Source organism: Gymnodraco acuticeps, unplaced genomic scaffold (assembly GCF_902827175.1).
Source record: "Gymnodraco acuticeps unplaced genomic scaffold, fGymAcu1.1, whole genome shotgun sequence".
NCBI lineage: Eukaryota > Metazoa > Chordata > Actinopteri > Perciformes > Bathydraconidae > Gymnodraco > Gymnodraco acuticeps.
Window position 1 is genome coordinate 3,140,890 of NW_022992177.1, and position 26,257 is coordinate 3,167,146.

Sequence of the window (26,257 nt, forward strand, 5' to 3'; positions counted from 1 at the left end):
GCAACTTGTGTAATTTTTCTAATAAACCAACACACTTTAAGTCCACTTGTGTTATCTGCAGCCAGCTGGCAGCCGGACACTAAAGCCAATGGGTGATTCTCTGAATCGGCCAGGTCCTTTGAGTCCCCAAAGCTTACTTCCAAAAATGTTAATGAAAGGAAACTACAACATGTATTGTAAAGCAATTAATTCATGGAACAGGTTGTTTTGCATCACAATGTAAAACTTGTGGTGGATAGCCTATATATTTTTGCATTGTCAACGGGGGGGGGGGGGCGGCTCGCTGCGGGGAAACGGTGGACCTCTGTCACGCAACTTCAGTGATGCCGTTTAAAAACATAAAAAATTACCGAGCCGGTCGTCAAGGGACGTTCTGTGATTCTACAGATTCTGCAGATGGCCGGTCCGCCCCTGGTTATGATAACAAATGCAAAATGTTTGGTTTCATTTTTTTTAAATGTTAAAAAAACCAAAAGGTACCCGATTCAGAGAATCACCGCAATACATGGAAAATGACAAGCTGGAAAACATTAGGTGTATAACACAAGCCGTGGATAGACCGATGGTGTGACTCCGCCTTTTGATCAGAGACCATCCTCCTCCCTTTTGTCTTGTCTTCAGTTTGTTAACTTCTCCAAAAGCCGCATGGACTTCGGGCGCGCCGCTCACCCATTTTTGGCAAACCGTTCCTCTCATTGCGTGGGATTTTAGCGCATCCGTGCTGACCGGTCCACTCTCAAACAGAAACTCCCCCCCCCCCCTTCCTCACAAGTTGTGTTTCATGGAGTCTTCGTGGAAATCATTGATTGTCAACACAGCAGCGAGGTAAGAAAAACAACTTTACTGCTCAATCTTAACATGTCCAAATGTACGAGTGACTATAAATCAAACAAATATTGGTTTTACAAACAATAACAACAATAATGTTTATTCTAAGAAAGCATGGCTGTGAAAATAGGGGGACATATTGCATGCACACATCTCACTGCAAGTGTGTGAAACTGTTTTTGTTGTGCCCACACTGTGGTTTTAGTTTTACCGTGGTTTATGACGCTTTCGCTGCCTGTATGGAAATCACTCGCACTCTGTCTTATGTTATTTTCATATAATTTGCGTCCTGTTCATTTTAGCAGGCGTGCTGGGCAGAACAACGAGCGTTGTGTTCTACAGTATAACCCCTGATACATAATGTGTCACATTATCTACAGAAAGAAGCTGTGAAGACATGTTTAAGTTCCGTTTTTATGCGTGTACAATAGACATGAGTCATTTTATTGGTTACTTTTCAGGAACTAAACTTTGAGATGTCACGTGAACTGCTGACATCCTCGAGAATGAATCATAGAATACATTATTTATCACTAATTTTTTTGACAGACTAATAAAGTGTATTTTGTTTCCCGACTCACTCTTATCCCACGTGGTTGGAGGCTAGTTTGTCAGTTTGGACGGTTTGCTTTCGGAAATCGCACTCTCCATCACCCCTACCCACATATCTGGGAGATCTCACACGCACACAGTTCAGAGTGCTGTTTTCAGTAGCTTAAAAACAACCATGCGCAGCTTCCTCCATGCACATGACTTAAACCACATTTCACCACACTATGTGCAGATATGGCATAGATCTGTACTTTCTGAAAGGTGTCAACAGGATGACCAGATAACATCTCAAATAATTAGGTCTTATTGATAGTGGTCATTACGCCTACATGTATGTCATTATTATTTTGTCTATATTCTACAGTTTGCTGGTTGTATGTGTATGCTGCATCTGATCCAGCTGTTTCAACATATATTGGCAGATGTGAATTTGGCATCATGTCAAAAGGCAGCAGGGATGTTTTGCAATATGAACTAGTTTAAGGGAGTAATCTGGAAATGATTGCCTACTTGTGAATATACAAATAACAAATGTTAGTAATAAGTATAAACACCTTAAACTGTCGATTCATGTTGATTCCAGTGTGGCACGAGGAAGTCACCTTTCCTCTCTCTCCTACCAAAACAGACACTTGTTTTTCAATTGAAGATAGATATTCCACGTGATTATGTTTATGTGAATAAAATATCCATTGGTTGCTGGCTCAGTTGTGAGGATATGCCGCCTGCTAACAATACATTGAATATCTTGACTAACTGTCAGACATAAGAAAACAGAAGATCAAATGGTAGGCGTTTGCTGTTTTTTGTCATACATGATATATATATTTGTACAACTATTTTCTGACATAAAGCAGCAGACAACATAACCAGCAGTTTAACTGAAAATAAAAATAACGTCTATGCAGCCCTGGAAGAAGTGTGTGAAATAGGAACTGTGGTATGACTCACGGTTTGTGGTGAATAAATGCAGAATTGAAACTACAGTCCGCTGTAGTGTGGGCTCTCAGGATAACAAGATGATATCAGGAGATACATTCTGGTTTGTGAACAGCAAGACTGAAGCTCTCTGATGTGGCGCTGATGACACATCTGAAATTAGCCATATATTGTATCGTTAGGATTCTTTTTGGCAGTTTTCTGTTATTTGACAGTATAGAAAAACCAGAGCGAAACCCGGGACGTTGTGGTAATGTGGCATGCGCCAAAACCACTCGGCTACAAAGGTGACATACAGAGTTTGACTCAAATACAATATCACAGTAATTCAGAGCAGATCATTTTCATATTTTAAGACATGGCCTTGAAGTGAACACTGCCTTCAACAACACAAGGATATTGTATTGACACCATAACCGGTATTGATAAGAATTCCATCATGTTAGCTGGTTTGTTTATTGTAATGTGGCAACTATCAAGTTGGCTACTTAGGAAAACTGATTCACTTATTTTTCTTGCATTTAGTAACGATTCATACTTGCACATGTTTACTTCTTGCGTTCGCTTCCCCTTATGTGCAGCGCCTGATAAGGAAGTGTGTGACTTAAGCCACAAGATGCTTCCATGTTGATAAAAGGCCTAAAGCTAGCTGTTATCTAATGATGACTCCTTTTGTGTGCAAAATGTTTTTGGATTTATGCAGTCCTATCTGATGTCTGAGGTGGGAGTTTATTCAAGCACATTTCAAATATGGATCCATTGAACCAATTTTGCAGAGATATTAAATATTAAATCCACTGTCTAATTTTTTTAAATTATATTCACAGGTTTGGAGCCATATCATTGCACCATCACATTAAAGTAACTACATGATGAGCAGCCAGGCGATGCACATTGACCCATTGTTTCGACACACGATGCCGTTATTCGACGGGACCATAGCATCCACGGAACTGTCGAAACCTCCAAATATGTCTGGTTTCCTGAGTAAGCCAGTGCTGCAGTACAACAGCGCTTACTTCACTTATGACCACAGAGGAAAGGACGGAGCAGGATTTACTCCTCCTTGGAGCACCTCAAACCCCTCTCTGCTGGATGGCAGAAGTCCTGTGAGTCACCTTTCTGGCATGGAAGGACAAAACCACATAATGTACAGGCAAGAAAGCAAATCTTTAGAGGAAGGCCATTCTCCTTCATCCTCTTTGCATCACGTCCCAGTAAAACCGGGCTTTGCGTTATACAATAAAGTTCCTGGGATCAGGAGTCCCCCAGCTGCTGTGCCAGTGGCTAGAAAACAAAAGGCTGGAGCGGAGAATTCATCTCCCCCATCTGAAAACTCTGTTTACTTAGCAATTCCTAAGCCACATTATATGCATAACCCCTGCTGTGATGAACTGGGTTGTGTGATAGGACATCAATACAGTGTGGAACATGGCTCTCAGAGGATACCCAGCACTGTATATGAGCATGATTGGATGCAAAATGATGCTCACTGCACTGAAAGACCACCCGTCCAGAGGACAGGACCAGACACACTGCTGCAACAGAGAGGTTTACAGTTTGAGCACAGAGCAGAACCACAAAAGAGGGGGACGTACAGCCCAGGTAGAACAGGGACTTTTCCTGCTATGATCGACCCAAACTATAGCAGTTACCCCTGCACCCCGACTCGCCCACTGTATGGTTCTCTAAGTGAGCAGAGCCAGCGTTTACAAACCTCCCCCAGAGGCTACCCTAGCCTATACTCCTCCCATCCCACATATGAGCATATGACATCAGAGGTTTATCAGGAACATTCTCCCATGTCCAAATATGGCCAGCTAACACAGCACCCGATGTTTTACTACTCCCAAGCAAATGTGGAGGTAGAAAACAGGTCACAGTGTAAGCAGAGGGAAGATGTGCCTGTTATTCTCAAGCACACAATCTCAAACCCCCGGGAGCATTACATATTTCCTCAGTCGTTTCATGGTGAAATTCCTTTGTCTTGCAGTGAAATGTTGCAAAATCATGTCCTAATGCGGAGTTTTGACTCTCCATGTTATGCAGTTCCAAGATTTCATTTGAATGCAAGCCAAATCAGATCCCCCCCAAAAAGGCAACATGCAATGCCGAGCTTGCACTCTAATCACATTGTTTCCCAATCAGGCCAAAACATGGCGCACCACATGGCCTCTGCAACAGACCAACATAAGGACAAACCTAGCCCGCAGTTTGACCAATCACATCCCAACTCGCCATTCCGACGTGTAAACATAAGCAGTCCGGCCAGGCGTGTAAGCCCACAGAGTGTCTCACCGTCCAACATAGACATGAACAGGTTTCATTCCCCACTCGCCAGCATGCAGATGGACCGACCCGTCTTTTCACCAACTGGCTTGAACATGGAAAGAATCCTAGACTATTCTTCCAATGAAGCCCATGTTAGGTGCCCAGAACAGCCCAAAAGTATTCCTGCTTCCCCACAAACATCGCTGCCCCGGTCACCGCATCACATTTCAAATCGAATCCAAACAGCTGTAGCAAATCAGGGACGTATCCGTAAGATAATTGATTCCCCCCTTGCACCAGGAAACCAACACAATGGCCCTGTGTCCAGTCCAGGCTCTGCTATTCTCAAAAGGTGCCTGAAGAGAAGTATTTCTCACTCATTTTCGCCCATCAAAATAAAAAAAGAAGATAAAGATTTATGTGAAGTGGGATTTGTTACAAAACGACATAGGGTAGAAATGGAGAATGCAGAAGAAAGAATACAAACTAGCTCCCCTCCTATGCCAGTTATTAACAACGTATTTAGTCTGGCACCCTACCAAGCATACCTGAAGGCCTCTGGATTTTTATTTTCAGGCAGAGTACCTCAGAGAGCCGTCCATTCGTCCGAGCACCGTGATGTTCAAACCAAGCCAGACATCAAAGTGAAAAGGCCTGATCAAGATGAACCTCAGTCTGTTCTTTGTCTGGTTCCCAAACAAATCTGTGCACGTTCTCCAACAGAGAAGCCTGTTGTAAAAATGTTTGAACCTAAAACTATTAAAGTAGAAAAAGTAGATCCAACAGACACAGAGTACATTAGTCAGATGGACTGCAGCAAAATCAAGAGGGAGCCTGAAGACACTGGTTCCTACAACAGTGAGTCAATGTTGGTGATAAAGAAATGTGAACCTGATGAACTTGAAAGTAAACCTTCATTAGCAGATGAACATAAGGCTTCACATGAGACTCCAGATCATTCCAAATCTGAGGTGGCTGCAGAGATACACTCATATCCTCGGGTTGACACATGCATGATACCTAAACCCATTACTTCACCTCACCCACCTGAGATGAAAATACATTTCAAAAACATTCCTCCAGAGTGTCTGAAACTTTCCACCTTCAATATAATTCTCAGTGATACGAAGCCTTCTCGCCCCGCACCCCCCCCAGAGAAGCCTCCTGCATCGCCGATAACTGAATTTCCACCAAAACTAGAGCCCCAGGCGCCAGTCCGAAAGCACTTCTTAGAGTTGCACCTGTCCATCTGCAAGCTAATATCTAACTGTGTATTGGCCTCCTCAGAGCAGGAGCTCCGGGCATGGCTGTCTCAGTTCGAACTGACTATACCAGCATCTCCTACAACCAAAGACCAGAAAGTGTCCTGTTTGTTGGGGGTAAAAGCCAGGGTGGGGTGGCTCAATGAGGAGATAAAGTCAGCGCTCCATGATGTCCTGCAGAGGTTGAGAGAGTACACCTTTCAGAAAAGCTGTCCTTTTCCACACGTCATGCGGACGGGGGCCGTGTTCCTCCCCATGCTGGTGGTGAAGGAGCTGCTGTTTCCCACAGTGCAGGGCAGCTTCATCGACCAGGTGCTGCAGGAGCACCGAGTGGAGCTACGGCCCACTACGCTCTCAGAGGAAAGGATCCTCATCCAGCTTCACAAACGAGCCTGCTCCTCCAGGCTGAGGAGACTCATGTCCCTCAAACACCTGCCAGATGTCTACTCTGATGCCGTCAACCTTCTGTATCACGCTTGTGTCTGCAAACATCTGGGTGAGTGCATGATCGCTACTGTGAGGGAGTTATTTGTATATATTTGTAATAAAAGGTACAAAACGGGTATTGAAGTGATGTAATGTCCCTTACGGGTGTCCATTCAGTCCTTTTCCCATTTTCTTTCCCCAACAAATGTTGCTCTGGGGGGATAATATGTCTCATTTAGGTATCATCATTTCAGAAAAATTAGAGAGTTAGCAACAGTTGTGTTATTGACCCTCATGGGAAATGCTGGACACAACTACTTTTTTACCAAAACTGCAGTTCAAATGTCCAAAAAGGAGACAAGAAATGAATCTACAATAGACATGTATTGTTTCGGCATGCTTAAACACAATAGCATTTTAAACCTCACACAGGGGATTTTTCCAGTAACTTCTTCAGTGCTAAGATTTGAATAATATTTGACAGTGAAGTACAGTTTATTGGTCCTGCAGCCGTAAAAAATGTAACCTTTCACCCCCCCATGAATAGAAAGTAGAGAAGAGCTTGATAAAGTAAGGTTTCGGTGTCATTTCTTATTACTGTTATTTATGATGGATCATAAGATAGACTGATATAATTCATATGGAAATGTTTGAGATAGAAGTACAATAACATTTGGTTTTCATGTACAACTACCTAGTAAGATTATACCTCTGGCTCGACCATTTGATATGTACAAGACTGCCAGACCAGCTGTACAGTAATTCCCATCGGGTAAATAGTGTGACTTACTGATTCCTCTGGATTTGTTTTATGAGGCATCATATCATGACTGTTAATTGTATCATGGTCTTCCCTCAAACAGTCTTTTAGCAATCATTGCCATTTTTATAGGGAACAAAAAACATAAAATATTCAATATAAAATCCATTTATTTTTTACAGAATCAACTTCAGCTGACGTCCAAAAGAGAGTCCAGGTATATTTATTTTTTATGTTGTCCCTCAATCTCACTCCTCTTTGCTTTTTCTAGATAGAAAGCAGGACACCTTCTGCTAACTGTTAATCACTAATCACTAATCACAGAAGGTTGCATGATTGCGTTTAACCTGTAGTGGTGGGTGCTGAGCTGGGCTATCTCTGGAAAAATGAAACTCATCTTCATGATTTTGTAAAATAGTATTGGTGGACCTAAATGGTTGTGACGCCAGCTGTTGGATCACATTACTGGAGGAAGGAAGTGAAAGTCTGCAACACACACACAGGGGGATTCACTTTGGCACACTTTGAGCAGAGAGAAGATGCTGATCATTTTTTAACTGACCACTTCCCTGGTCAATTAAAACATGCATCTGTGCTTGTTAAGTCCCAGTGGGAAGAGGTTTTGGTGGGATTGTAATGATAAAGCTGTCGATATTCTATATTTTACTGTCAACAAATCACATTAAAAGAACAACACCAACCAAAAGGGTTTTAATATCTCTAGATACTTTCCTGCCTGTGGCTCTCAGCCCCAAGAACATGTGTTGCAACATAATGTTTAAAAGAAATGCTTACATTTCCGTGTTAACTAGTTTTTTTTTTTTACCATTTTGCATTTAGAGCACTGGGTAGTGATTTTCGCTCCAGTAGGGTGCATGTTGTTGTTCTAAGTAACATACAGTGCACCCATCTTTATCATAATGACATATATTTATATATATATATATGTGTATATGTATATATATATGTATAATATCTTGTCAAATCCAACATGTATATTTTCTTTATTTTCTTGTTTATTTCTAGTTTTGTTTTATTGTAAAATGCCTTGTCTTTTATGCTGCTGCAACACTAAATAATTCCCAAATTGGGATCAATAAAGTACCATCTTATCTGATCTCTCTCTTATCTTATAACGAATGAGCATGGTCCCTATTGCAATGGTATTTTTAAACAATTTCCAGGCACCAAAAGAGGTCAATAGCAGAGAGCAATAATTAACTTCAGGCTTTGGCTGCAAAGACCAGTTCATTATTGATTTGAGTCTTTTCATGGAATTTGTTGGCAACACATATCACCAAACGTGTCCTTCAAAAAATATCACCAAACGTCAATAATTAAATTAGTTTCTTAAACTGGGCTTAATCAAGTTTCCGTTCAAGATGACTAACAGTTCACATGGTTCAGGAGCACTTGACTTTGGTATATGAGCATTTCTTTGTCTTACTATTGCCTCACAGCTGGTTTATCCCTGACTGATAGCACCCCTGGTAGCATCTGACTCTTTCCCCAGCCTTCGTGTTTACTCCCACAGCCTTCTTTTCTGTCTCTGCTGAAAGGCTGTTTCATGGTGGAGGATCATGCTGTCCAATCAGCAGGTCTGCTGATATTAATAGAATAGTTTCTCATTGTTCTGGTGTGCTGAAACCAGAGCAATGATTAATTCAACCTGTGTTGGACTTTGTGGTCGCTAGCTTGCTTTTGAGAAACCATCTGCTGGGAAACAAAGTGAATTGCATCGTCTACATGTATCTAATGATTCCCAGATCAATTCATTAACTATATTAACACCTACCTTCCCATTTTATCACTACCTAATTTTTATATATTTCTTTCACATCTTTGTATTCATTTTGACTTGTTCTAATGTCTATATTCCCTGTGTTGCAGGCTTAGCTTTGGATGATTCTGCTGACAGAGAAAAAGATTGTGAGGAGACTCCCGTTTGTTCAGAAATCACTGTCTCAGCCCCAGAGTCACCCCCACATATACATACCAAGGACCACGAATCAATGTCAGATTGGAACAATAATGATAGAAAAAGCAGGGTAAAGAGGAGTTCGAGGCAATTGTTTCTGAACAGCAGTTCAGATGAAGATACAGATGAGACAGAGAAGGCCTTAAGTGGAGGCTTGCTGGATGCATTTAGTGAGAAAAACTGGAGTGGGTTTCAGTTGGAAGGGACTGAGAACAGAGACTCCCTCTGTTCTCAGTCCCTTCCAACTGAAACCTGTATGATTGCAGATGAGGATTCTTCACTAAGCACCCCTCCTGAGAATTCATGGATGTGTCCTTTGACCTTGGACAAACGTTCTCCATCTCCAAGTTACACTGAAACAGAGGACTACTGCAGTCTGCCTCCTGTCAGAGACAAGTCTCCGGTGAGATCCAAGAAATGTTCAGGCGTGATTCTCAAACTGAGGAGGATGTTCGGCAAAGGTCTGAACAGAAAAAAGGCTTGCTACCAAGCAGTGTCAGACTCAGGGACAAGTGCGGATCCTTCCCTCTTGCAGACAGGTGATGGGGAACTGAGCAGAGAGAAGGACATTTACAGGAGGACGTCCAAAGCGACCCACAGGTGGCAGAGGACGGGAAGCTTTTGTCACACATTAAGACCTCTAAGCACTTCTTCTCATAGAAAACACAGATCCCTCTTAAAGATCAAATACTGTCCCTACTTGACTGCGTGCCACAGCGCTGAGCACAGGAGGGTCCTGCGCTCAGCCGTCCAGAGGGCTCGGAGGGCCATGAGATTCTCCTACCCCGACCTGGTGGGGAAGAGGATCCGCCATCTGTACGAGGAAGACGACAAATCTGAGGTGTGGTACAGAGGGGAGGTGATGCGTGTCCACGAGGCCCACACAGACCCTATAAAAACTATATTTGAGGTCACGTATGACAGCGAGCCGGGGTGGAAGTACTACCTGGAGCTACTGATAGACTATAAAAAAGGCTGGCTCAAAGTCGAAGACTAGTTTTCCCACACAAATGTCTTAATGCACATTTTGCCTTTTGTCAAGTGTAATAATAACACAGCTTAATTGCGCCCTCTTTTCGCTGCTTTTTTCACTTGCTGACAAAGGCAGCCTTCATTAACCCAGGAATGAAGTTGGACTGTATTTTGTAATGTGGTCAGCTTAACATTCTTGTCATTTGAGAGCTACAGGATGCATTTTGAGTGACTTTAGCCAATGTGCAACATCCTGTAGATGTTTTAAACGCTTATCTTTTGACACATCTGTTATCTACTTTAAGCACATATTGAATTTGGTTGTGTGAAAGAAATGATACAATCTTGCCTTTTAAGATAACTGCAAAAAACACCTTAAGTGTCAATGTTTTTAAACTTTAATTGTAAGCACTATGTTTGGTATTTATTGTTGTGTTCCAATAATTTTTATATTGATTGAAGTTAGTGACTTGTACATTGTTTTTCTATTTGAATTTTGCCAGTAAAAAAGAAAGAACATGACATCAAGACATCTTTAAAGGTCTTCACTCCTTCAGTGCCAGCCACATTTATGTAGGTTTACATTAAAATGCCAGTTTTTTTTACATTATTATAACAAAGGCTGTTTATTCACCCCGATGACTGTAGTACTTTGTGTTGTATTGTGTGTAATTTAAGCTGGACAGGCATTAGTGTGGGACTCTACTAAAGCTGCCTAAGGGGGCTTTGATGACACCTACACTGCTGTTTTAATCACTGTGAACATGAAGAGACTTTCCCCTCAAATCATATTCAGTTTTGTTGGACTACTGCAGACGAAATGTTTGTGTTTTTCTCACGGTTTTAAATAAATGTTTGTAATGATTCAATGTCTCCTGCTGTTGAAAGTGTACTTTTCTGCCAAATATACTTGATGTTTTTTACTATGGGACTACTTGACCTTTTTTTACTCACCTGAGTTGCATGAGATGTCTTGAATATCAAAGATATATTCAACATATTACTCCATCTGTAACACTGGGGATTACCAGCTATACCTTCTCATCATGTAGGACAAAATACATGTAAGACCTTGTGTGACTAACTGTTGTTAGAGTAACCCGTCACCTCACAGCTAATGAAACTTAGTCATTGTCACAGGTGTGATACTTTAAATGGTAAAACAGACTAGTATAACAATGAGCAGATAGTTTTGTGGAAAATAACCTAAAATGCAAACCTTCATGTTGGAATAACAGTATCTTTGCCTCCATCCTGTGGCAGAATGCTAAATAGCGTTTTGAGGTTGACAGATGGGTTAAGCTTATGTGTACCATAGTACACAATGGCAGTATTCAGAAAGAAACAGGTTGAAATCAATCTTTTTTTTTTATTATGACGAAAAGTCTTTTGAATGAAACAAACCTTGTCCATTATCAAACAATGACCCGTGCCAGAGCGATATTTGCAACATTTTGCACTTTAATATTTTCTCCAAAACAAAAACACTAATTTTTCCCACATTTTTACACTAATAGGAAATAAAACAACTTTGATAGCATAAAGAAAAGATATGTAGAAAAAAGTATTAAAACGTTTTTGGATGTCTCAATGTAAGTAGCTGCTTGTGTTACTTCAAACGGTAAGTCAAAATGTTCTACTAGCACACACAATGAACAGTGAGCCCTGGGGAGTGTTTATGATCACAGCTGAGCGGCTGTGTTACTGCAGGACAGCTAAGCCCATCTTTTAAAACTACCCATTCAACTGGTGACATACAAACAACCACCTGATCTTTATCATACAATCTGCAAATAAAAGTGGTGCAAAGAAGTACCTTTTTTTTGTTGCAGAAAGTCAAAATGATTCAAGGAGTTACCAAATGAAGTCTACGCAATTCTGGAAGACACAGCTCTGCCAAGGCCGGTCGTTCACTACATCGCAAAAATACATAGCGTAGACATGAATCATGGATGTTTGGGTAATTAATGATTGCAACCAAACCTACTCTAATGACTCACACAGTACTCCCAAAAATGAGATTTCTCATGACATTTATTCAAATAAACAATACAGTTTATAATTTGCTAGGATGAAATAATAAGTTTGAACACATTAGAAGCATTTTGGGTGAGAATTCCCCAAAGATCTGAGACTGGGTTAAAGGATGTGTTTTAATGAAAGCTGACATCTTCTGACTTGCATCAGTGCCTGTTTTTCCATGTCCCCTCCGGTCACTCGTGTTAGGACTGCCATATTGCAGAGACATGAACGAGCATTTACAAGCAGAGAGCTTGACACCAGAACAACCACCACATAGAACAATGCAAAACCTGGAGGGGCACTGACATGTCAATGTTGAATCCTCAACCCATGTGCGAAAAGTTCAGACTTTAATGCAAAAGCATAACGGCGTTAAAAAAAAAACTGTCCTACAACCTTTAGAAGTCTCCCCTATATTCTTTATCTGCCTAAGGAGCACAGAAGTCCACCTGTGTAGCTCGGTTTAAAGCTTTGTTCGTTCTCACCGCAGGGCAAGAGATCTCTTAAAGGAGGCCCGGCCACTATCTGCCTCATGCCGCCCAAGTAGTCCCTGCAAGAGTGATGCAAACGCCTGACCCTGTTTGACAGTGATCCAGCCCAATTAGCAGCTCAAAGCTGTGCAGTCGGTACATTCTATTACCCTCATTCGATCCCCAAGGTGCAACTGAGCTTCAAGAGGGCTACCTCAAGCCACGTCGGGAAAGAGAGAGAAAAAAGAAAAGAGTGAATGTCACTCAGTTTGGCTCTTGCAAATAATTAGTAATATTCTTAAATGTTATCACCTCTAAAAACAATTAAGGGGGTACGGCAAACGGTTAGAATAGGAGGACACAGGGGCGTTGCATTCTACCTCACCTCTGAACTGTAAAATCTTTTCTGCTCTGAGTTTCTAACTTAGCAGTGCGCTTTAACGGAGTCCTTTAGCTGATTACTTGGCGACTAATAGAAATTCTTTCTACCAATCCCCATTTGGAATTACTAATAAGGTGGAACCTGTGTACTGCTCTGAAGAGACTGAGGATGACAGGACGATGATAAGACATCCGACTCCCACTCAGAGGAGGGAGTTCACAGACTCAACGTACTTGGAAAAAGTACACCTTTCTCGATATTGGTGAAGAATAAATATTTCAAAATTTCAAAATTATGCAAACACGTGCCACTCTTGCTCTTCCATGCATATGGACTATTTACAAATTGGAAAATACAGACTTACTAATTTGTTCTTTAGATGTTTTTTTCTTCTTTCCCCCCTGAAATGTCTTTGCCCCTTTGCAATCAACCTATCAACATTCAGCCACTCAGACAAGGATCTCAACACATACTGCACACATGGCCAGGACAATTAAAGCTGTGTTGAAAACATGTTCACACTAATGGGAAAACAAAAAGTCAAAATCAAAAACACAAAAAGAGTCACAAGCAAATAAAACAAAGGAAAATAAGATAGTTCAGGGGAGGTGTTACAATACAAGCCCAACGGATGTATTTGTTTAAGATGGATTCTCTGCTTTCTCAAGACTCCACTCGGTTGCTAACAATACTGTAGTACACTTTCTTTTTATTACTCTACCTTTTATTTAAATATAATTTATTTTGAAGATTTTGTTAAACAAATCCAGGAAAAATGATGCAAAAGTGGTTGGTTTGCCAAAGGAGAGGCGGCAGAAGGCCCGTGCTGCCCTGTTAAATTGCATCAGCGCTCTAGTTTGTCAAGATACTCAAGAGTCTGTTGCATTGGGACGTGTCCTCAATCCTCTATGTACTCCCACAGGTCCTTCTCATAGCCTTCATGCACGTGCTGTAGCAGCACTCTTCGCCGGCTCTCACAGTATCTGCAGAGGAACAACACACTTGTTAGCGTCTGAGAACATGCATAAACGTAACAGTGGACGGCAGGAGATGAGGATTTACTGACCTGTACTTATCTTGTACTTTCTGCTTGATATCCTGCAAGGAATCCTGGGAGATATCCCGCTCTAAGTAGCCAGACAGCACCTCAGTGGCATTTTCCAGGTCTGCCTGGTTGTTCTAATGAACCAAGACATTGATAAAAACTATTATTCTGACCGAAATAACAGCTATTCATGATAATGTTGCCTACACTTTAAAGCAGAGTTTGTCCGGATTTTTGAGGCCATAAGCTGAAAGCCCAAAGAGCAGGGACCCCGGCCAACAACATAAGCGTAAAAGTTAATCAAATGTATTAAAAAACTATTAAATATCATTACAAATGAACAATATGTAGCCACTAGTTCAGCGTTACGGATAGGTAGCACACTAAATTCAGTTGGTAACAGTAACGCTATCATTGATGTTGTCTAAATTAAATAGGTTGTTTCTTTTTATGAATAAGCCATTTATCTTTACTAATAATATGTTATGTACATGGTACTCTAATGTGTGTGTTTTTTTTTTTACCTTCAAAACAATGAAGGCTTAATTTAGGGGCCCCCCTGCAGTAACTCTGAGGACCCCCTAGTGGTCATGGACCCCATGTTGAATACCCCTGCTTTAAAGCCTTCTGCCAAAAGGGCGTTTGGCTGGTTTTCCTTCCCTCTGCCCTTTCAACAGTCAGGTGACTCTTTTGGTCAGTGGACTGGATCTGCTGCCAGAGGAGTGATGAGGAAATGATGCCAGCATCTAGAGGGATTTCTGTTTGTTTACCTCAAAAATGATGGACTGGTTGTTCTTCTTGAGGTAGAAGGCAAAGACGTAGGTGAACATGAGTGTAGAGCGACACTGGCACAGCACATCCACGGCCTTCTTCAGGAACTGCACCTCAATCCAGGACATGTTGTGCTGCTGCATCTCCTCCATCTTCTGCTTGACCTGAGCATAGAGCTTGTGCTCAAAGCGCAGGCTCTGCATGTGGTTCATGTAGCGGTTGCAGTAGAACAGGTACCTCTGCAAGGCTGCTCTGGAGCGCTGCACACAGGATGGAATTGGCCTTGACTCTTTTAAATCAAGATGACTTATAAATCTTAAAACTGATTGGTTACCGTTAACAAAATGTCTCAATTGTATTCTGCAGGCCATTCTTCAGTATCTAACATGTTGTGATGAACATTTGTAATTACACACACGTAGCATCTTACCCGTCATTGTTTCCACTGCACAGTTTTTGGATGGACTTCTTTATGATGTACAATCGTTTACGTGATACACGGTACCTTGTTGAATTTCACTCAGAAAAACGCCAAAATAAAATGGCATGCACGCGTCCCTAAAAGGTATTAATGAGTCAAGTTTTTTTACCACCTCTTGAGCATCTCTGGCTGCCTTAGCATCATCTTCATTGTAGCGATTGCAGTTGTACCTGTAACATCCCCAGGTTAGAACCATCTATACATGTCACTACTATTAGACAAACAATAACAGTGATATTTCCTATTGACCATCTTTAACTGTATATGCTATGAGCTCTTACCAGGCAGAGCCATGGGGCTCCCATGGACCCAGGCAGACCCAGCAGAACTCAGCTTTGCAGTTCTGGTTCCGACAAACCATGTGATTGCAGCCACCATCTTTCTCAATGGTCACATGGCATTTTGGACACTCCTGTCATGAGAGAAAAATAATGAGTTTTGCAAACAAATAAACAGAAAAAAGCAACAATAAAAAGCTTTGGATGTTAAAGTTTGAGAAGCAGTTTGTTTTTTGGCAGATCTTTTAGAAGTCTAGAGTTGTGACATTTTTTGTATGCCTGATGTCTTGGGACAGGATACATTCAATCTAATTGTGGGCCAGCAGCCGTCCCGGCAATCAAAAGTTGACCATTTCAAAGGGATGAAATGTATGTACACCTAACTAAAGGGACTACAGTCCTTCATTTTACCCCATGTTCAAAAAACGGATTGTTCAGTATGATCAGATCAGTATTTCCACAATTAAAATGTCTTCAAGATCATGCAACTAGTTACATGCCAACACAAGCCAGACACACATCTTTGATTCCATACCTTAGTATTTGCTGCAATCCAGTTTGAAGTTTCACTGTCATCGTCACATTTCTTTATCCATTTTCTCAACCACTACAAAAAAGAATATAAATAAGAGATATTAACACAATGAATGCTAATCTTAATAGGTTAACATGTCTGCTAGTTGTATAGCCTTTCCCGATTAGCTTACCTTACACTTGACAGGATCATGCCAATTCTCTCCACAGTTGAAGCTGCACCAAGAGGAGGCAACACAATATACATTTAGACAAAGCTTAATAAGCGAGTGTCGCTAGCTGTTAACAACTGTCTAATACACCCAATTCTAAACAAGCCATCTTACCAGAACTGACGGCCACACTTGCACCTCACTGGCTTGGCATCTGGGTACTGGACTTTGACAACATGATGGCAGTCTGGTGCAGGGCACCACTTTAACAGTCGATTGCACTTTGAAGGAGTAATGAGAGGTAGAACATCAATCTGTAGTTTCATGGTTTCATAGTTAAGTACAAATAAGGTCCCTGCATTTCAAAATAGTACATATAGTATAAACCTAAAAGCTAAACCTCATAAATCAAGGCTTCATATTCCAATACATCATACTAGGGATGCTCCGATCAATCGGCCGCCGATCGATATCGGCCGATATTCACTCTCTGCCGATCGATCGGTGCTCTCTATAAAGGCCGATCGGGGGAGCTGATCGCATGACGTAAAATACATGACACTTTTCTCTGCGCGGCAAAACAAGCTCGCCAAAGTGGCTTCACCGGTCTGGCAGTATTTTAAGGTGTCCAAAAATGACAATAAAATAGCGGTATGCAACGTGTGTGAAGCAGAAATCCTGCAGCTCCACCCGCTGTGACGGACCGGTGAGCGGAGCGAAACACACACTAAGAGTTAGACTTAACACACTTTTTTATCTACCTCTGGAACAAACTAAACTAGTTATACATATATTTATTCTTCACTGTCGGGTCACTCATTACTGGATCATTGAGCTGCATGAGACGATACTGACAGGCTGTCAGGGAGAGAGAGGGAGAGGGAGAGGGAGAGGGAGAGGGAGAGAGAGAGGGAGAGAGAGAAAAGAGAGGGGGAAGAGAGGGAGAGAGGAAAGAGAGAGAGGGAGAGAGAGAGAGGGAGAGAGAGAGAGAGGGAGAGAGGAAAAGAGAGGGGGAGAGAGAGAGAGAGGAAAAGAGAGAGGGAGAGAGAGAGGGAGAGAGAGAGGGAGAGAGAGAGAGAGGGAGAGAGAGGAAAGAGAGGGGGAGAGAAGAGAGGGAGAGAGAGGAAAAGAGAGGGAGAGAGAGAGGAAAAGAGAGAGGGAGAGAGAGAGGAGAGAGAGAGAGGAAAAGAGAGGGAGAGAGAGAGAGGAAAAGAGAGAGGGAGAGAGAGAGGAAAAGAGAGGGGGAGAGAGAGAGGAAAAGAGAGAGGGAGAGAGAGAGAGGAAAAGAGAGCGCTTCCACTAATTTCTCCCGTGTTATTCTCCAAAGTTAATGTAAACTTGAATAATGTACTTCATGTGAATGTAATAATTATGTTGGTTGTTGTTTGTGGAAGCGCCAGTGAATGAGCCCCATGAACTGAGTTTTAAACATCACTTTAAATGGAAGATCCCCATAGGCCCCGCCCACTCGATCGGATCGGCGATCGGTATCAGCCGATAGGGATGGGTACCGAGCCCCGGTATTAAACGGGCCCCGGGGCTGAATTATTAAAGACCATGGTACCGTTAAGCTCCGACGTTAGCGGTCTTTTTATCGGTACTGGAGACATCTAAAAAATATGTCTTATGTATTATTGCTACACAAACATTATACTGCAGTTTTAGTGTCACCAACTCCGTTTCTAACATGCAAAAAGACTGCAAAATGCTTCTATGATTATTTTTAGTATTTTCGATCTCTCTCCCCTGCCTGCTTGCGAGGGGGCGGGGCAGTTTACACACACGCAGCTGCTACATGCAGCAACACACACACACACACGGAGGAGATGGAGGAGATGGCAGAGAGAACGCACTCCGAGGTTTGGTTAAACTTTACCCGTCTCGCTGCTCTTTGCCTAAAGTGCAATAAGAGTTTAGCATGTAAGGGCGGTAACACGAGCAATTTGTCTAAACATCTTGCAAAAGTGCTCCACATTCAGACGGAGGAATGCACCGGTTTTGACTGTCTTTCTAGCAGCTCTGTAGCCCCCTCCACGAGCAACGTTTCCACGTCAGGTGTTATGTATGCTAGCAGCAACACACAGAGTTATATTATAGAGGTGACTGAGGTATTTATTTTGTTAAAGTTTCAGCTATTCTGTCATCAGATTATTTAATACGATTTGTTAAAACGTTGTTGTTTCTTTTGATGTGAAATATTATGTATTTAAATTTAAATAAAAAGCAATGTAAGTTTTGTTCACAATTTGTTTACCTTCTTTTTTTCTCCAAAAGAACCGATTAGAGTACCGTTAAAAGACCGGACCGATAAGCGGTATCGATAAAAGTAGTAGTACCGTTAAAACCTTAACGATACCCATCCCTATTAGCCGATACTGTTTCCGGCGATCGGCCCCAAAATTGCCGATCGGAGCATCCCTACATCATACTGTTAAAGACAAAAAAAATCTCAAAGCTTACCTCTACAAAACTATTCGTTATTAAATGCTGGTACTTCAACTTCACTTTTGAATCTGTTATGAGGCGCCTATAGGAGAGGTCAAATCATTCATTAGCCTTCATTACATCAAATTGATAACTTTGTTCAAAGGCTTTTTCCTTCATGTGCATAACTTCCAAGAAACAATACAGGAAAGAAAAAAGATTTCAAACAATTCCACATCTAAGGAATTGCTCAATCAAATCAAATGTAAATTGGTGTTTAAATATGAATTTGTCCGCAATTAATAACTATTTTACAACATATTTCCAAATAAGAAAAATATGATATTAAGTGCAGGCGTTCAACTAATTGGTACAAAATGCATTTCATGAAACTAAACGTGAACCACAACTATTCTATACTAGTCTGCTGGGTGTCCTGCTAGCTGGTCAGATCAGAATGTAGGTTAAGACAATTAGACATCTTAAGCGCTGGCAGAAGGGATTAGTGTGCTCACTTTCAATATGAAGGTACTTTACTGCACGACAGGCACAACATCAACATTGTAAGGTAGCTAAGTAAAGATGCAACTAGAAACCACTTCACTTTTTTTAGTATGCCAAATGTCAGGTAAAGTACTTGAATTAATAGTTTCTACTAAACCTATGGTTTGAATAGAGAAATCATATCTCATTTAAATACAAAATTAAGTTCTGTTTTTCATTGCAGATATAACAATGCTCTTTCTCAAGTAGTTTGTTATTGAACTGTGTTTGTCTCTGTTCCCAAAAATAAAAAACTGAAATCATTTTTGTTTCCTGTCACTCACAATATACATGTGCGGATCACTGCTGACCAACATGCACGAGACATCAAAACAAATAAGGCACAGAACGATACTCACATGACTGTGTTGTCATCAACCAAAATGTCACAACTATGAGCAGGACAGGAAATGGTCTGGGAAAACAACAAATCATTAGTCAGACAGCTAAGACTAACAGTGCCTCGTGCCTTAGAATAAAGCTAGTAGGTACCTGTCCCATTCCTTCTTCTATGATTTTGGTGGTCAGGTAGTCTCCCCAGCACTGCATGCAGAACTTGTGTCCACACTCCAAGCCCGTAAAATACTGTAAGAGAGAAGCACCTCATGAATAACACAAACAAGACATCACATGATTAGAAGCAAATGCACTTCTGGTAACCAAGCCAAAGCCTTCAGGGTGATTCAGAGAAAACCACATCTTTCAAAACACAGTTTTTAACAAAGTGATTTATATAACAAGTGGATCATTTGTTGTGCTTCAAATTCCAAAATATAAACAATCCATGTTAGAATATCTAGATTATTTAGCTTTCTTTCAGATGTTAGGACACACACTAAATATCAGAGCTGAAACACAAAACCACCTCACTGTGATAATGTCTTCTTTTTGGAGTTTTCACCTTGACTTTTAAGTTATTCTTATTGGACTAATTTAACCCAACCCCAAAAGATTAACATTATGAAATCCATATTTAGGTGGTTTGTCATAAAGAAAGACAGTATGTTGATCAAAGATGTCATAAGGCGAAAGTGACAATCTTATTATGCTCAAATAAACAAACATTTTACAAAAAATACAAGTACTGAGTTTGAACACATTTGACCATTAGAGCGCTCAGATTTCAGAGGTCTTAATCAAACAACATGATTGCATTCAGATGTTTGGATTAGAGGAACTTTGCGCTGATTCACTTTAACTGAAAAGCTGATTGAAGTGATTTCTTTAAATCAACCGACTCATGCTGATGCGGGACCAAAACGTGCGGGCTGGGTGGGACACACCGCAAAAACTATGGCGACAGACACTCACAGACGGCATGAACTTGACCGACCATATGATGTTTGGTCAGGGCCTCGAAGGATTGTTCTAGCAACACCAAATTGCCCCACAGGTATTCATTGAAAGGGGCTTGCAGGCGGAATGACCCTCAAACAATGTATTCATTTCTAACGTTGACATCAGGACTGGTGGGTAACTCAAACAATCTTTAGATTTGATCCTTTATCACTTTTACGACTTTAAAAAACTGTGAATGTAGTTTAGTGTCAATAAATCAACTCACAGTTTGATGAATCTAAAAAAACAGTGGTCTTATTTATAACGGTGCCTCAGTTTTGCATTTACCAACTTAAAAATCTCTCTTAAATCTCCATTGTGGTATGAAGCCAAGACACAGCTTTGTAGAGTCACTTTCAACATTATAACTATCATAAACCACAACATGATCCAGAACAGACATTGAGCTACTGAAACACAATGCTGGTTTCATAATAGGACTTACAGAGTTGGGGAAGTTCAGATAGCAGATCTGACATGGCATGTCCTGTGCCGATGATCTAGTGTTGATTGCAGGACGGATCCTAGGCTTCTTACTGGGGTTAATGACATGACACTCGGAGAAAAGCTTGTCCAGATTACCATCAAAATACCTGTAATAATCGAGACAAAAATGTATCAGTGTTAAATTGCATTAAGAAAGAAACTCTCCCGGGCACTTTAAGGGGGGAGAAGGATGCACTAGAGATTCTTACCTCTCCATGAGCTTTTCTTTATCCCAGTTGAAGTGACTGAGAAGGATTCGTGTTATTGTTGCAGGATTCTAGAAGAACAAGAAGGGTTGGTTAGAAATAAAGCTAGAGTTTGCATTTCACAACAACAAGGGTACATTTGACATGAAAAGACCCCTCCACAAATGTATGCCAAGTTTAACTTTCTTTGTGGCAAAACACACAGCTTTATAGCCTAGGTTTCAATAGTAGGTTAAGCCTAGCAGTAGACCAGAATGGTTATTTAAACTGTAAATGAAAATAGTTGATTAAATAGTTCTCACTTCCAATAATATTTACTATCCACCAATGTATGTTAAGCTGTATTCCCACTGAGGGTACAGCCCTATTCAACGCATCTCACTTTTGTTACTGTGTACTGTTCAGATGTGTGTTTCCCTCTGCAGTGTAGGCGGGGTAATCAGCTGTTTCCCATAGCAAGACTCCTTGTAGGGCCGTGTAAATGAAAGAGTTGTTTACTCCTGTCATCGGCAACCAAACAGAGGTATGTATCTTAGTCATTTGTAAAGGCACGGTGTGCGTCAAGTTTTGGCTGCAAGGTTTTTTCAAATCTTGGTTGAGTGAAAAAAAAAATCCTGCCAGGTCACCGATCGAGATCGGCCGATACTCACTCTCTACCGGTCGATCGGTGCTCTCTAAACATGCCGAGCGCGAGAGCCGATCGCATGACGTAAAATACATGACACTTTTCTCTGTGCGGCAAAACAAGCTCGCCAAAGTGGCTTCACCGGTCTGGCAGTATTTTAAGGTGTCCGAAAAAGACAGTAAAATAGCGGTATGCAACGCGTGTGTGAAGCAGAAATCCTGCAGCTCCACCCACTGTGACGGACCGGTGAGCGGAGCGAAACACACAAGAGTTAGACCTAACACCCTTAGCTATTTTAGCTACCTCTGGAACAAGCTAAACTAGTTATAAATATATTTATTCTTCACTGTCGGGTCACTCATTACTGGATGAGTGAGCTGCATGAGATACTGACGGGCTGTCAGGAGAGGGAGAGAGGGAAAGAGAGCGCTTCCGCTCATTCCTCCTGTGTTATTATCCAAAGTTAATGTAAACTTGAATAATGTACATCATTTGAATGTAATAATTAAGTTGATTGTTGTTTGTGGAAGCCCCAGTGAGCCCCATTCACTGAGTTTTAAACATCACTTTAAATGGAAGATTTAAAGTGATGTTTAAATCTTCCATTTAGGCCCCGCCCACTCGATCGGCCCCAAAATTGGCGATCGGAGCATCCCTATCCATAATCAATAAGTATTTTTCAGTGTATTTCACCATTCAACATCATCAAATAGAAACCTTCGAATGAAAAAGGTCCACAACAATCCAACTTCTACTAGAATCTTAGGTTGTCCTGTGCAAATCAACATTTCATAATGCATTGGCAGATTCTGCAATGTTCAAAGTATTGCAATATTGATGATGATGTGGCAAATATACATCACAAACAGTATTGTTACACAGTATGAAGCAGAAACTTGTTTACAATTATGTAAAATTCAAATATATTAGCTGAATTTTGTATTTAACCTGCTCTCTACAAAAACAGCGCTAAGCCACAATTTGATGGCGCCCTGCAGTTTGGTCATGGCTCTAAACTGCAAACAAAGTGCTAAATTGAGAGTTGACATGCAAAGTCAATGGAAAGTGGAAACCAAAATGCAGATTGGTCATGGGTTGCATCTGCAAAAGTTGAACGCAGCATGCTTGTGGGAGCAGTATAGTGAAATATGAATCACAAAATCTAATCACTGCTAACAAATGTATTAAAAAAACAGCCATGGTGGTTAATCAAACGTCTCACTTAGAAACGTGTTTACACATTTTGCCCCATAAACAGTATATTGTGACAAAAATCACTTTGTCTGGCTACTGAGGTAACAACACTGAAGTGTCACTGTGGAAATAGGCACTTATGAGTTTTCCTGGAATACCTGGGTATTATATATGTCAACTTAAACAAAGTAGGTATTAAAAACCCATTTTTTTTAAATATGTAATGGTTAAATTGCATGAGGATAAGCATTGTTCATACCATTTTAAAATCAGAATGATGCAACAGCAGGCTACTTTATGTCACTGTGCCATGGTCCAACCCTTAAAGCAAACTACCCACTGAAGATTGTTCTCAGGAATTGCAAGATTAGATAGGGGAATGGTCTTAATGTACCAATACACACGATGCTCATTTGATTACATCCTGCTGTAGTTAAGGATGGGAATCATGGGACTGATTAATGAGACAATATTAATACAATACAGTGTTCAATTCTGTGTTATGTGATAATAACTGTATCCTGATTCAAGAGTGTTTATTATGTTGAGATATTATTTGCATAAGCAAAGAAGGAATGTTTCTCCAAACGGTCAAGTTTTTTATTTCAATGTTATAAGATAAAAAGTTACGATATATTACTTGGTCAGTGCAATCAAATCAAGTTTTATTTATATAGCACATTTATAAACGATTTTTGGTCGAGCCAAAGTGCTGAACATATAATACAATTAGCCTCCAGTAGAGACACTTTACAGCAAATACAACAGCACAGATTGTTCAGAATATCAGTCTGATAAAAAACGACACTCTCTATCCAATGTGTAGTGCTTTCAGATTCATCAAGCCGCATGTGCACACATGATATCGCCCAAATGTCAAAGAGACAAAAACAGTCGATAGGGTGAACTCCTATAAAGCATAACGGTTCATGAATTAAAAAATCTACAATTGAAGATAAACACATTTCAAGAAAACCAATCAGAACATCTGACATTAAAAACATTTATGACAATATATTCAGTTGCCAGTTTATTACGAATAAGTAGCTAGAACTTATATTCAGTCCATTACAGCAGCACTGCAATAAATCCTATTTGTATGACAAAATAGTTGTTGATTTAATGTGACACTCTTAGGCTTTAGTTTGTGTTGCTGTTGACATGTATTACAGAGGTGTTCGTGACATTTGTTTTACCATTATAAATTGGCTTAGGAAATATTAGAAATACAGTTGAGTTTATCCATGAACAATCTTCAAGGTTGTTTTGCCTTTTAAGTCTTTCTGAAGTTTGCAATGGGATCTTTTACTGTCAACAAAGTCTCTACAGATGAAATAAATCCATCAGCCACTTGTAACTTTACACCTGAAGCGCATTCAGAGGCCAGGCAAATCCAGTCACTCTTGACATGTGAAGGCAAAGTCACTAGAGACATTTAAAAGAAAGTAAATCCAAGTGAAATTAACAAATCTATTGTCACATACTCTACATTGCAAACTTTGAATCAGAAAAAATATGTGGTTATTTACATTTAATAAGTTATATGATGCTGCAAATCAATACAAAAAAGCATGTACATGTGAATACTAATTATATGTAGAGTCACCATGTCAGCTTTTCTTACTTTAGAAATAATTGCCATGCGGCTGTACAGTATCTACTGTATTGCTGTTTTACCAATATTCGGTTTTGGGCTAGTTTATATTGAAATAATGCAACCATGAAGCACTTCCTTGTATGAAATGCAACACTTATGAAACTATAATTATAGGTACTGGTGTATTAGGAACCCTTTACATTTTATTATGTACTCAAGTGTAGCTGAGGGAAAGGAAATGGAGGCCCAAGATAACGCTAAGCCAAAGGGCTTCGCTGGGTTCCCCCTTACAATTAATATAACGTTAGCTATGGTAAACTAAACGTTAGCTGTTACAAAACCATAACAGTTGTTCGTAGAATCTTCCAAAACGTTGTTGGAAGTCACGGTTAGATAGCTTGTTAACGTACATAACCTAGCTTGGAACTTGCTAACCAAACTCAATGACCAAGCCTTTCGAGCATTATTAAAATAACGTAAGCGATTCTGTTATTTACACAAAATGTGTAACGAGAAATTGTAATAGCATGTTTAATGCTATCCAGCCAGCGTCTCGTGTGAAATGGCAGTTACCTAATTCCATCACTAGAGACGTTATGCCTTTCAAGTGAGGTGCTGGGATAACGGTTACAGTTGGCTAGTTAGCGAGCTAGCTATCTTGAAGCTACATTAGCAAACGGTGCTGCCAACTTCTCAATGGGATTAGACTACTTCCTGGCATAACATTTGTACAGAAATGGCTACTTAAATGAATATATTTAAATGTTTTCAGATGTTAATTTCAAACACTACACACAGAAGAGAGCTATGTTGAGAAATGTCTAATTGTAGAACTGTGTTAATCTTATTCTTGTTGTGGAGCTACCAACTTCCAGCAAGTAAACTACTCCTTACAATGCTAACAGCTAAGCTAACGTCCATGGCCTGTTTATGATTCACCCAAGCCTGGACCCCGGTCTTTCCTGACTGCAGCATACCAGAAAACCTACCTGTATGACCTCGTTGACCTCCCTGATACACTCCACCATATGCTGGAGGATCTGCTCGGCAGTCAAAACCTCGAAACGGTAGTCCTCCTCCTCCTCATCGCCGGGACCGTGGCCACCTCCACCGGTCTCGCCGAGCTCATCTCGCTCCCCACCGGCCACCACGGGATCGACCAACTCCACCTCTCCGAGCTCCAGGTTGTCGTCCTCGGGCTCCTCTTCGGCGCTATCCTCGCTACATTCCTCCTCTTCGTCGTCGTAATCATAGTTATAACCCTCGTCCGAGTCCATTCCTGGGGTGGTTATCAAGTTGTGACAGCACACCTAAGTCTACAGTGTGTGAAATGTCGATTGCGGAACAATACGAAACCCCAAATTATCCGAGCCTCTTTTTCAGCTGCAGCGAAAATAACAACAAAACGTCGCCGCTGCTAAGCCAACAAAGAGACCCAGCGTCACTAACTGACGACGGCCTTACGTCAGATGGGACGTACAGGATAATGTCAAAAATATACTTTTATTAATATGACACGCTTTTATTTCACATCTATATGTTTGGAAACGTTTTTAAATTACATACAAAAATAATGAATGTACGCCCTGTTCAAACACGGGAAGCTAAAGTTGTCAACAAGTAGGCTATAAACAAAACACGTCCCTTTCGTTTATTGTCTACCAAAGTTACAGTTTATCTAATGTAATCGTACAGGACTCCAACTACACTCGCAGAAAAAG

General features: G+C 40.8%; 2 protein-coding genes across 4 annotated transcripts; one reads left to right on the top strand and one right to left on the bottom strand.

Moving 5' to 3' along the window:
• Positions 1 to 598: 598 nt before the first annotated feature.
• Positions 599 to 10,861, top strand: cunh15orf39 (chromosome unknown C15orf39 homolog). 2 transcript variants are annotated; one of them, XM_034204894.1, is made up of 4 exons: positions 599 to 825; positions 3,147 to 6,348; positions 8,929 to 9,194; positions 9,260 to 10,861. In XM_034204894.1, the coding sequence occupies exons 2-4, from the start codon at positions 3,189 to 3,191 to the stop codon at positions 9,263 to 9,265; spliced, it is 3,432 nt and encodes a 1,143-aa protein (XP_034060785.1). In that variant the 5' UTR covers positions 599 to 825; positions 3,147 to 3,188; the 3' UTR covers positions 9,266 to 10,861. The 2 variants fall into 2 exon arrangements, with proteins under 2 accessions (XP_034060785.1, XP_034060786.1); XM_034204895.1 differs by lacking the exon at positions 9,260 to 10,861 and adding an exon at positions 7,221 to 7,255 and having other exon boundaries at positions 601 to 825; positions 8,929 to 9,202.
• A 1,143-nt stretch (positions 10,862 to 12,004) lies between these two features.
• Positions 12,005 to 25,975, bottom strand: arih1 (ariadne ubiquitin-conjugating enzyme E2 binding protein homolog 1 (Drosophila)). 2 transcript variants are annotated; one of them, XM_034204754.1, is made up of 14 exons: positions 25,526 to 25,975; positions 21,124 to 21,191; positions 20,874 to 21,021; positions 19,583 to 19,675; positions 19,450 to 19,505; positions 18,584 to 18,650; positions 16,298 to 16,404; positions 16,145 to 16,187; positions 15,973 to 16,044; positions 15,441 to 15,571; positions 15,272 to 15,329; positions 14,678 to 14,938; positions 13,929 to 14,041; positions 12,005 to 13,845 (listed from the first exon to the last, which is right to left on the bottom strand). In XM_034204754.1, the coding sequence occupies exons 1-14, from the start codon at positions 25,811 to 25,813 to the stop codon at positions 13,761 to 13,763; spliced, it is 1,590 nt and encodes a 529-aa protein (XP_034060645.1). In that variant the 5' UTR covers positions 25,814 to 25,975; the 3' UTR covers positions 12,005 to 13,760. The 2 variants fall into 2 exon arrangements, with proteins under 2 accessions (XP_034060645.1, XP_034060643.1); XM_034204752.1 differs by having other exon boundaries at positions 15,269 to 15,329; positions 25,526 to 25,973.
• Positions 25,976 to 26,257: the final 282 nt, after the last annotated feature.